This window comes from Lontra canadensis, unplaced genomic scaffold (assembly GCF_010015895.1).
Source record: "Lontra canadensis isolate GAN:19392208 unplaced genomic scaffold, GSC_riverotter_1.0 scaffold25, whole genome shotgun sequence".
Lineage (NCBI taxonomy): Eukaryota > Metazoa > Chordata > Mammalia > Carnivora > Mustelidae > Lontra > Lontra canadensis.
The window spans coordinates 18,937,164-18,949,713 of NW_022631019.1; the positions used below are offsets into that span (position 1 = coordinate 18,937,164).

The 12,550-nt window shown below is 41.5% G+C and overlaps 1 protein-coding gene across 5 annotated transcripts in view; it reads left to right on the top strand.

The window, feature by feature from the left end:
* The first annotated feature begins 218 nt into the window (after positions 1–218).
* Positions 219–12,550, top strand: part of CEP85 (centrosomal protein 85) — a 31,997-nt gene continuing 19,665 nt past the window's right edge. For 4 of the 5 annotated variants that reach the window (XR_004383361.1, XM_032863825.1, XM_032863827.1 and 1 more), the window contains exons 1-3: positions 219–300; positions 5,873–5,948; positions 9,496–9,648. Coding sequence is in view for 4 of the 5 variants with exons in the window: in XM_032863825.1 (XP_032719716.1) it covers positions 5,894–5,948; positions 9,496–9,648 (208 nt within the window). In the remaining variant the exon portion in view is untranslated. The remainder of the gene's footprint in view (positions 301–5,872; positions 5,949–9,495; positions 9,649–12,550) is intronic. The other variant, XM_032863826.1, reaches the window with a different exon arrangement.

The window sequence follows — 12,550 nt, forward strand, 5'->3', positions numbered from 1 at the left end:
TGGCTAGAGGCTGAAGAAGAGGCTCGGAGGAGCGGCGGGGTCATGCGCAGAGAGATCCGGCCGCTCCCGGCGCGGAGCGCAGCGTGCGGGGGCGGGACACCGGCGCGGCCAGACTCCTGATTGGCCACTGGCGGGCAGAAAGGGGCGGGGTGGGGCGGCGCGCGCTCTGAGGCGCGCGGCCTGGCGGGTGTGTAACGGCCGTTAGGCGAGCTGAAGAAGTGAACTGCCGCCCGCGGCCGACGTAGTGGCCGCAGTCGGCGTTCCTGGGTTAGGGATTTCGCCGCCCGCTTTCGGCCCTACGTAAGTCCTCCTCCCTTCGGGAGCCCCTCTCGGGCTAGGAGACCCCGCCCCACCTTGGGGAGCCCGGGAGGAGCCCCAGAGGACCCCAGACACTCATGACCTACCTTCTTTGGGGGCCGTGGGAGAGCGAAGCGCATGCGCGGAGCTATTAAGTCGTCCCCTCTGGGTTTTTCACCCGCTGGGCTTCCTAAAATAATGCCCCGCACACGCCCCCTCGCGACTCGCTTGCCTCCCTGCCCTCTTCGTGTGGCTTTCTCCATCGTTCACTCCCTAGCAGTTGCTTTACCTTTGTAAAGGGTAGGCCCTGTGCCAGTCGCCGGGGGAGGGGACGGCGGGTAGCAGGTTGCGGAGCGGACGGTCCCAGAGAAGAGTAGACGTGAAGCGGGTGCCGACTCGGTTAGGGCTGCATGGTGTGGGCTGGAGAAGTACACAGCATTAGGCAGAAGGCGCCGGTGTAGTCCGAGAGGGCAGGGAGCCCTCCCTGAGGAAGGGAAGTTGGGGCTGGGGGTTACAGGATGAATAGGGACTTAGGGTTGGGAGACAGCTCTTGTGAAGGCGCTAGGCTGGAGTTTCCCAGCCCGCACTGGTAGTTGACAGTGTCAGGAGACATTTTCATTTGCGGCAACTCAGGGATTGCTCCTGGTACTAGTGGATAGAAGGTCAGGCCTGCTGCGAAACATCCAACTTTGTGCAGCACGGCTTTCCCCCCCTCCCCCGCCTCCGGCTCCAAGCAAAGATTTATCTGACCTAAAATGTCAGGAGCATCCAGATTGTCTAGACCACCTGCTCTAGATGAGGCAAGGAGGAGCTGGTGCTTTGGACTGACTACAAGTTTAGTGGGTTACAGCGAATTTGTTCAGTAGAGGGTATTCAGCCCTCCCATAGCGCTAAAACAGGAAGATCAGAACCCCGTTTGCCTTTTACACCAGGGTATTTCCACCACATGGCACAGAGCCAGGCGAATAGTAGGCCCTCAGTAAATTTTGTTTGATGAATCGAATACTGTGTGCTAGGTACGGAAGGGTTATGATATCCAGGATGATTAAGATAATGCCCCTAGGCCTTGTAGGTTTTATAATGATCTGGTGGTGGTGTAGGTCTCAAGACTTTGTAAAGGCAACTTCTTGGGAAGAATTTGGCTTCTCTTTCTTTAGGTCTGGTTTAATGAATGATCAAGGTCATGAAAATACTGCCAGGGTGTGAGATTCCTTCTTTTAATTATTATTAAAGATTTTATTTATTTATTAGAGATCACAAGTAGGCAGAGAGGCAGGCAGAGGGGAGGAAGCAGGCTCCCCACTGAGCAGAGAGCCCAATGTGGGGCTCGATCCCAGGACCCTGGAACCATGACATGAGCGGAAAGCAGAGGCTTTAACCCACTGAGCCACCCAGGCGCCCCAGTGGTGTGAGATTCTTAATGCGCTTTTGTCAGCTACGTATCCCTTCATATCCTCTCCTGTCTTGATGTGGATTCTCAACAGCTGCCAGTGTGACATTCCACACTAACATTGTAATTCTTCAAGGGGAGAAATACTTATAACAGTCAAAACCTAATTCTTGGGAGGCAACTTGGGAAATAGAGCTGGGGTGGTGACCAAGAGCAACGTGAAGAAATTGTATGCGCTGTCCCTTCTTCTAACTACTTTGGGGCTTTTAGCTCTGGCTGTGTCTGAAGCAGAAACTCCCAACTTATGGTGCCTTCATAACTACCTTTATTTATTTTTGTCACACAGAGAAAGAATGCAGGCTAGAATCTGTATAGCATTAGAACACAGTCCTGACTTTGAAGCCTCTTCCTAGCTATATGACCTTCCCTTCTCTCAACCTTCATTTTTTTTCATCCATAAAATAAGGGTAATAACTGCCTCATAGATTTGATGTGAGCATTAAATATAAGACATTATACCTGTAATATAGTGTTTAGCACAGTGCTTTGTGGGTAGTAAATATTCAGTACTTGTTAAATTTGTTGAATGAATACTTCAGCAGTTTAAAGGGCTTTGAAGATAGAAACCATCAATGCGGGCATTTCTTCTGTCTGCTTCCATTCACTCCTACCTTTATTGGCTGTGTAATTGGTTATTTTTGTTACTTCTTATACATTCATTTCTTTCACTTTTATCTCAGGAAATCTTTATGTCCTTCAGATGGTCCTAGAAACCATCAGTAGCTCATCTACTTCTGAACTTAGTAGGAAAAACTCAAGAATTACCTCTTCCAGGGGCACCTGGGTGGCTCAGTCGGTTAAGCATCCAACTCTTGGTCTTGGCTCAGGTCTTGATCTCAGGGTTGTGGGTTTGAGCCCTGTATTGGGCCCCATTCTGGGCTTGGAGACTACTTAAGAAAAAAGAGAATTATCTCTTCCACACAGTTTTACTCCTTGTGGGAGTTTTCTTTTTTTTTAATTGAGGTAGAATTCATGTACAATAAAATTCAGTTTTATGTGCGTTCAATTCAGTGATTTTAGTACATTCACAAGATTGTGCAGCCACCACCACTATCCAGTCTCAGGAGATTTTGATCACCCTGGAAAGAAACACCATGTCCATTAGTAATTGTTACCCATTCCCTGACCTCCCACCTCTTAGTACTTGGTAACCATTAATCTGCTGTGTATATGGATTTGCTAGTTCTGGACATTTCATATAAATGGAATTTACCTGTTTATCAGTTGATGGACATTTGAGTTTTTTCTGCTTCTTAGCTGTTGTAAGTAATGCTACTGTGAACATTCATGTACAGAATTTTGTGTGAACATGTTTTTATTTCTCTTGAACATATACTTAGGAATGAAATTTCCAAGTTACAGAGTAACTTTTTTTTTTTTTAAGATTTTATTTATTTATTTATTTGACAGACAGAGATCACAAGTAGGCAGAGAGGCAGGAAGGGAAGCAGGCTCCCCGCTGAGCAAAGAGCCCAATGTGGGGCTCGATCACAGGACCCCAGGACTACGACCTGAGCTGAAGGCAGAGGCTTTAACCCACTGAGCCACCCACTTTCTTTATAAGTGAAGAAAAGGATTTTGATATTGACCATTTGATACCACTTCTAGGTAGATAATCTAATCCTTCTGTGTCACCATTAACACACTAAATGATAATAGCCATAAATTGAAGCTTTTACTGAACAATCATCTCTTACCCACTATGTGAAGAACTGGGATATCAGGGGATGGTACCATTTCTGTTATAGATGTCTTGAATTAGCAAGGGTTTGCGTTGTTGTTACTAAGAGAAAACTATAGAGGTCAGTAAAGCACATTAGAGAAATAGTACCCATATAGCCTTTGTTTTCTCACCAAAGTTGAATTTCACTTCTAAGAATTGTGATCTATCAATTGAGTTTGTCCCAAACTCTTTGGGGACTCTTATAAATTCAATTTCTAAATTCAAACTCTATCTTCCAAGGACGATCATATCTCATTTTTTATTGATGTAAACTGCCAAGTAATCATTAATAAAAACATAATTAAGCACTTACATGTGTCAGGCACTGTTGTGAGTTAATTTTAAATGAATTGGCATGAATTAGGTCCTGTCTTTATTCCAATTTTTATTTATTTTTATTGTTACTATTTTAAGTAGGCTCCACACCGAGCATGGAGCCCAACACGGGGCTTGAACTCACAGCCCTGAGATCAAGACCTGAGCTGAGACGAGAGTTGGACGTTTAACTGACAGACCCAACCAACCACTCCGATCCTCATTTTCACTTATTTTTTCTTAAGATTTACTTATTTATCTGAGAGAGGGAGGCAGTGAGTGCATGCACACAAGCAGGGGGAGGGACAGAAGGAGAGGGAAAGAGAATCTCAAGCAGATTCCCTGCTGAATGCACAGCCAAACATGGAGCTTCATCCACAACCCTGAGACCATGACCTGAGTCAGATGCCCAACTAACTGAGCCACCCAAGTGCCCCCATCCTCATTTTTATTTGTTTATTGGTTTAAAGATTTTGTTATTTGAGAAAGAGAGAGAGACAGAGATAGCATGGGCGGGGAGGAGAGGGAGAAGTAGCCTCCCTGCTGAGCAGGGAGCCCGACTTGGGACTCAATCTCAATCCCCGGACCCCAGGATCATGACCTGAGTCTAAGGCAGGTGCTTAACCAACTGAGCTACCCAGGTGCCCCCATCTTCATTTTTATGTGAAGGAACTGAGGTATAGAGATACTACAAAATTTGCCCAACGTTACACAGCTAATGAAGTCAGCCTTCAAACCCAAGCTGTCTGATCACAAGTACATACTCTTGAACCACTTCCCTGTATTGCCATGCCTCTCAGGTACTATGCAAATATAAATATTATTTGCTACTGTTAGTTACAGTTATTTAACACTTTTGTTTACCCAGATAGTAATCAGACATTTGCTGAATTCTCACAGCCTACCATTAGAATAAATATAAATGGGGAGAAAGTCTTGTGTTCCCAGCTGAGAATTGGGGTTCTTCTTATGACCAAGAATTCTATTTGTGCATCTTATATTTTTTCTTTTGTGCATCTTATAATTAACTTTCATTACTGGAGGAATTGGGGAATTTATGTTGATAATTGAGTCATAATAATACACTGTTGGTTTGGTTATTTAATTCTTTCTCTACCCCACTCTCTCATCCTGTTTCCATGGCTAAGAAAATCTGTGGTAAAGTGTGTTAATTGAGAGTAATGTTATGGGGCACGTGGGTGGCTCAGTTACGTGTCTGCCTTCAGCTCAGATTATGATTCCAGGGTCCTGGGATTGAGCCCAGAGTCACTGGGCTCCCTGCTTACTGGACAGCCTGCTTCTGCCTCTCCCTTTGCCCCTCCTCCTACTCTTGCATGTCTGTGCCCCTCTCCCTCTCCCTCTTGATCTCAAATAAATAAAATCTTTAAAAAAAAATGAAAATAATATTTTTAATTTTTGCAACAGTTGAGGAATTCTAGGACATATAGGATCAGTATTGAGAATCTCTATTTGGTTCTAGATTTTCTCTCACTTTAGGAAGAGAAGTAGGATGGACTATTAGGAGTTGCTTTGCCTTAAAAAATATCTGTAGGAAAGGCGCTTGGGTGGCTCCATCAGTTGAACCTCTGCTTTCGGCTCAGGTCATGATCCCGAGATCCTGGAATTGAGCCCCATGTTTGGCTCCCTGCTCAGCAGGGAAGTCTGCTTCTCCCTCTTCCTCCACCCCTCCCCCTGCTCATGCTCGCTCTCTCCTCTCTCACATAAATAAATAAAATATTTTTTAAAAATATATCTTTAGGGGGCGCCTGGATGGCTCAGTTGGTTAATGCGTCTGCCTTTGGCTCAGGTCATGGTCTCAGGGTCCTGGGATCGAGCCCCACATGGGGCTCTCTCCTTGGCAGGGAGCATGCTTCCCCCTCTCTCTCTGCCTGCCTCTCTGCCTACTTGTGATCTCTGTCTGTCAAATAAATAAATAAAATCTTTAGAAAATATATATATATGTTTAGGAGTAAAACATGTGGAAGACTAATCCTGTGTGGGTTTGACAGTTTCAGTTGAATGGGAGCAAGTTACAAGGAGTTAAAAGATAGTGGAGAGCTCTGACTGGTTATTCCTTCATTTTACAGTTGGCTCAAATAACGGTGTTGATGGCCATGCAGGAGAAATACCCAAGTGAGAGGATTTCTCATGCCACTTCACCAGGTGAGTAAGCAGAGTTTTCTGACCTTTGCTCTGTTTTTTCATAACAGAAATTTCCTTTGAAGGAAATACTTAGCAAACAAACATTCACTAAAATGCTGGTACTTAAAGAACAAAAATAATATGAGGCTATATTGAATAGAAAAACAGGCCTCTCCAAAAGAACAACTATTTATCTCTGGTCCTTCATGGCTTCCAAGAAGACCACATGATTGATTGGGAGGGGAGGACACATGAAGGAACAGAATGACTTTGGAACATAGTTCCATTTGAAATCAGAAAAACACAGCATAAATTACTGTGTTCTATGTTGTCTTTGTAGTCCTGTGGGTGGGTCAGTCATCTGCTAGCCCACAAAGATTGGAATTCTTCTTGGATGCCAACAGTCTCAGTTATGTTGTCACTAGAGACTCAGGAATTTATCTTTAGAATGGATTGACAAGATTTTGAAAGCTCAGTAGATATATTAAGTGGATATATTAAATATATATGTTAAACATACATAAATATGTAAATAAACACATATTAGATGTGGTATGTTTAAATAGAAGGTAGAATAGAAAAATAGCTTTTTGAATTCTGAGGTGTTTATGAAGAGAGGGGTATATTTTTTTCAACTAAGGATATATTTAACTTTAAAATCCTACAGTGCCTTACAGCATTTATTAGATGTTGGTTGTATTCTCCTAGGAGTGCTGCCCTGCATAGATTAAGCATTTTGAAAAAATTTGTTGAATCAGTTCAAGATTCCTTCAGCAAATATTTATTGAACATCTGCTACATGCCATTCACTGTTTTAGGGCTGGATTGTATAATTTCTAATGACAATTATGTTATAACACACAAATTTGGGGGATGTAGCAATTTCTAACAAAACTCACTGCTTTTCTGATGACTTTGTCTTTAGTAGTCTTTCATTTGATTAATAATAGTCTTAATATTTTGATTAAAAAGATGTTAGTGATAGGACATATGACATAACAAAAAAAATCAGCTTTCAAACTTGAATTTTGAAATAAGCATAAGCCTCTGTACCTATACCAAAATACATTTTTAAAAGTTTTATTTATTTATGTGATCTCTAGGGCTCCTGGGTGGCTCAGTAAGTTAAGTGTCTGCCTTCGGCTTGAGTGGTGATCCTGGAGTTCTGGGATCAAGTCCTGCAATGGGCTCCTTGCTCAGCAGGGAGTCTGCTTCTTCCTCTACCCCTACCCCATGCTTATGATCTTTCTCTCAAATAAATAAATAAAATCTTAAAAAAAAAAAAAAAGTGATCTCTACACCCAGCATAGGGCTTGAACTCACAACCCCAAGATCAAGAGTCAGATGCTTTACCGACTTAGCCAGCCAGGCACCTCGTAAAATACATTTTTATTTTAGCAAACATCTCTTCAGAATTGATGTATGGAGTGAGCAGATAAAAAAGTGGTACTGGTAAAGAATGGAAGATTAGTAGTGATAAGAAGTAAGAGGCCAGAAAGATGGTAATAGAGGCCCTCAATCGATTTTCAGTATGTTATTTTATTTTATTTTTTTTAAGATTTTTTTTTTTTTTAATTTATTTGACAGACAGAGGCCACAAGTAGGCAGAGAGGCAGGCAGAGACAGAGAGAGAGGGAAGCAGGCTCCCTGCTGAGCAGAGAGCCCGATGCGGGGCTCAATCCCAGGACCCTGGGATCATGACCTGAGCCAAAGGCAGAGGCTTTAACCCACTGAGCCACCCAGGCGCCCCGATTTTCAGTATTTTAGAAGGCCTAGAAATTTGTCTACTGGTTAGAGAGATAACACCATATAGACTTACCTAGAAGTCAAATTTCTTTCCTTCTTGCTAGAATTATGCTTATATGTACAGATAGTAACACCAGCTAATCTTACGCTAATCAAAAGCTCTGATCATTAGGTATGTCTTAATGAAAGGGTATTACAGATTACTGCATGTATATAGATTCTTTCACATCAGGCAGTCCACTGTGACCCCAAGAATAAGTCCTTGGGGAAAGTTAGAGTAGAACTTCAGTAGAAGGCAGAGGGTAGCAAAAGTAGAAGAAAGTGAGTTAAAAAGATGGGAGAAGCACTAAAATTGGAAGAAGAGAATAAGGTGATTTGTGTTCAAATATCATTTGCTTCCCAGTAAATCAAAGAGTCTGTAGAACCTCGTTTTATGATTTCAGCTAAAACTCTGACATTTTAAATGGATAAGTAGCCATCATTACGTTTTTGTCCATTTGTTTACATGGATCATCAGATACAGTTTAGAAAAATTATAGTTTTTTTTTAACAATGAATACTGGTAAATCAGGTGTTTATTGAATGCTTGCTACCTATGGCCTTCAAGTAGCAAGCTATTAAAGTTCAGTAAATCTCCTCAGTCTTGGGGCGCCTGGGTGGCTCGGTTGATTAAAGGTTTACCTTCGGCTCAGGTCATGATCCCAGGGTCCTGGGATTGATCCCTGCGTGGGGAGCCTGCTTCTCCCTCTCCCTCTGACTGCCACTCTGCCTACTTGTTCTCTCACTCTGTCTCTCTGTTGAATAAATAAATAAAAATCTTTAAAAAAATATCTCCTCAATCTAGTTTTGTCTTACCCACTTAGAAATTTTAGTGGGTTTTTTGCATTGCACTCAAAATAGTGTTGAACTCTTCAGATTGACTTCTAAGGCTTAACCATGATCTGGATTCATCCTGCCCACTAGGTACCCCAGTTCAGTCAAGCATCGGTTTTCTTCTTTTTTCTTTCTCTCCTTCCTTCCTTCCTCTCTCTCTCTCTCTCTTTTCAATTTATTTATTTGAGAGAGAGCCCACATGCACACAAGTGGGGTAAATGGCAGAGGGAGAGAAGCAAACTCCTTGCTGAGCACAGAGTTCAAATAGGGCTTGATTCCAGGACCCCTAGATCATGAATTGACTTGAAGTCAGACACTTAATCAGCTGAGCCATCTAGGCACCCCCAAGCAATGGTTTTCAACAAGAGACTGGACTGCCTATTACCCTAAGGAGCATTTGGAAACATATGGTATATTTGCATGTTTCATAGTGATGGTGGGATAAGGTTAGGGCTGCTACTGGCATTTAATAGGGACCGAGGATGCTAAACCATCCTGACATGTATAGACTACACATTGAGGAATTGTCATGCCCCATATGCCAGAAGCACCTACTGAGAAATCCTTTAATAGGAAAGAATGTGGATATTGTAATCAAAACAACCTGGGTTCAAATCTCAGCTCTGTCCTCTGTAAAATAGGGGTGATGATACTGTTCAAGTAAGTAAGTAGATGAGATCATGTTGGTAAAGTGTTAGAATTTCTAGATTTCAAAAAATGGTAGCTACTGATAGATTCCTGGGTTCTTGGTAAGTCTTTTTTCTGTCTGTGAACATTCTCACATCTCATGCTATTTCCATTCAAAATTAACTAATTTAGAGAAGCTGAAATAGGCACAGGAGAAAGAATGATGCTGTTTTTTTCATAGGTTTAAGTGCTTTATTTAAACAGTCTTGTGGGGTTACATCAACTGGTTCACACTAAAGATGGGAAATGTCGCTTGTTTCAGGTTCCAGTGTAATTCAAAAGGGTAGTTCCCTGGGAACTGAATGGCAGACCCCAGTTATCTCAGAGGCTTTTCGGAGTCGCTTCAGCCGCTGCTCAAGTGTGGCTGACAGTGGAGACACAGCCATTGGCACATCATGCTCAGACATTGCAGAGGGTAAGTTTGGATTAATGTTTTGATTACTAATATGTGTTGTCATTTTCAGATTGTGTTCCATGTTTACTGTCAATTCCAGAATATTCATAACTTGGGCACTTCAGCCAAGGAGTTTGCTTGATTTTTTTACTCTGTGTTTCTTACATTTGGCCCTTTTCTTTCAGTTTTTACTGTTTGTCCTATTTTAATAACTTTTTATAGGTTTCTTGTCCTCAAGTCTTTTCCCTCTACTGCCAGGTTAATCTTTCTAAAAGCCTGGTTTTATGGTTTTCCTTTCCTGTAAATCCTCAACTGCTTCTGTTATTTGGAGGATAAAGTTCAGAGGCCTTAATTTTGTGATCTGGCTTTCCCACCCAATCAGACATATTTCTTACTGTTACAGAGTGTGGTGTTTTACTATGCAATGAAAAAGCACAGAACTTTTGTTGTTGTTGTTGTTGTTTTGGATATCTGAGCTCTTTTCTTCTTTAATCCAGGCCCATTTGTGTTGTTTCCACCTCTTCTTGCCCTTTCCAGCTGTGCTGATCTTATTTTTCAAAATCTAGTGAAGTGTCTGACTAGACTTTTCCCATCCCTTCCACCCATTACTGATCTCCCTCTCTGCAATCTTTTTATTTTTATTTTTAATCTTTTAAAGATTTTATTTATTTATTTGAGAGAGAGAAAGAAAGCACGAGAGGGGTAGGTCAGAGGGAGAAACAGACTCCCTGTGGAGCAGGGAGCCCTATGTGGGACTCAATCCTGGGACTCCAGGATCAAGACCTGAGCCAAAGGCAGTTGCTTAACTAAGTGAGCCACCCAGGTGCCCTGCAATCTTTTTTAAAAAAATAAGATTTCATTTATTTTGAGAGGGAGGGTGGAGAGAGAGAGAGAACAGGAGCAGGGGGAGGGAGAAACAGACTCCCTGCTGAGCAGGGAGCCCTATGTGATGCCTGGGATCATGACCTGAGCTGAAGGCAGACACTCATTCCACTGAGCCACCCAGGCACCCCTCCCTCTCTGCCATCTTGTAATCTTCATTGTGTCTGCCATTTGGGGGTCACTTAAATTAAGTAATAACTGCCAGACAGTGTTTTACAAGAGTATTTTCTTTTTTAAAAAATTTTATTTATTTAAGTAATCTCTATACCCAATATGGCTTTTGAACTCACAAACCAAGATGAAGAACCCCATGCTCTACTGACTGAGCCAGCCAAGCATCACAAGTGTATTTTATTTTTTCATTTAGATAGTGAGTTCCTAGAGGGCAGAGGACTTGATGGTAATAGTAACTATTTATTAAATACTTTGTGATGGATACTATACTAAATTTTTTCTACATTTTTTCATTAACATCTTTGAGAACGCTATGAAATATTATTTCCATTTTACAGCTGAGAAACCTGAATTTCTTTTTTTTTTTTTAAGATTTTATTTATTTATTTATTTGTCAGAGAGAGAAAGAGAAAGCACAAGCAGGCAGAGCGTCAGGCAGAGGCAGAGAGAGAGGCAGGCTCCCCGCTGAGCAAGAAGCCTGACGCAGGACTTGATCCTAGGACCCCAGGACCACGACCCGAGCTGAAGGCAGTGGCCCAACCAACTGAGCTGCCCAGGCATCCCTGAATTTTTTTTTTTTTTTTTTTTCCAAAGAGTTATTTATTTGAGAGAGAGAGAGAAAGATCATAAATGGGAGGAGGGGCAGAGGAAGAGAATCTTCAAGCAGACTCCCTGCTGAGTGCAGAGCCCTACACAGGGCTAGATCCCACAACCCTTGAGATCATGACCTGAGCCAAAACCAAGAGTTGGACGCTCAACCAACTGAGCCACCCAGGCACCCCAAGAAAGCTGAATTTCAAAGTGATTAGATTACTTGATTAGAGTTACAAAACTAGTCACTTTAGTACTTTATCAGATGTCACACCCACTATGATAGCTATAATCAAAAAGATAATAACAAGTTTTGGTAAGAATGTCAAGGAATTGGAACCTGTATACATTATTGGTGGGAGTGTAAAATGTTGAAGCTGCTTTGGAAAGCAGTTTGGCAGATCTTCAAAAGGGTAAAACATGGAGTTACCCTATGACTCAACAGTTCTACTCCTACCTATATGCCCAAGAGAAATGAAAGCATATATCCACACATAAACTTGTTACATGAATATTCATAGCAGCATTATTCATAGTAGCCCAAAAATGGAAACAACCCAGATGTTTATCAACTAATGAATGGATGAGTCAGATGTAGTATATCCATATAATAGAATATTATTCCGCAGTAAGAAATGAAGTACTAATACCTGTTACAAAATAGTTGAACTTTTAAAACATTTATGCCAAGTAAAGCCAGACACAAAAGGCCACATACTGTATGATTCCATTTATATGAAATGTCTAAAATAGGCAGATCCAGAGAGACAGAAAATGAGTGGTTGTCCAAGGCTAAGGAAGTTAGGGTAAATGGAATGTGACTGCTAAAGAGTAAGAGGTTTCTTTTTTTGGTAATAAAATATTCTATAATTGATTGTAGTGATGGTTACACAACAATGAATGTAATAAAAACCATTGAATTGTACACTTCAAGTGGGTGAATTGAATGTTATGTGAATTATATTTCAGTAAAGCTGTTTTTTAAAGAAAAGGATAGAAATGTTTGAAAATAGAAATGGGTAAAAAAAAAAAACAGTTATCTACTGTATTGACCCTTAGACACCTGGCATTTAATAGTTTGATAGCTGTGTGTATATGGCGTGGTGCTCATAAATGTTGAGTAGAACTGAATCATAGATTTTGTTGTAGACGGACTTTGAAAGTCATTTAATCCAGTTCTTTTTTGCTGGTGAGTAACAAAAATTCTCCAAGGGGTTAAGTAATTTGCCTAATGTCACACAACTAGTCAGATTCAGGTCTCCCAGCTGTAGTATTT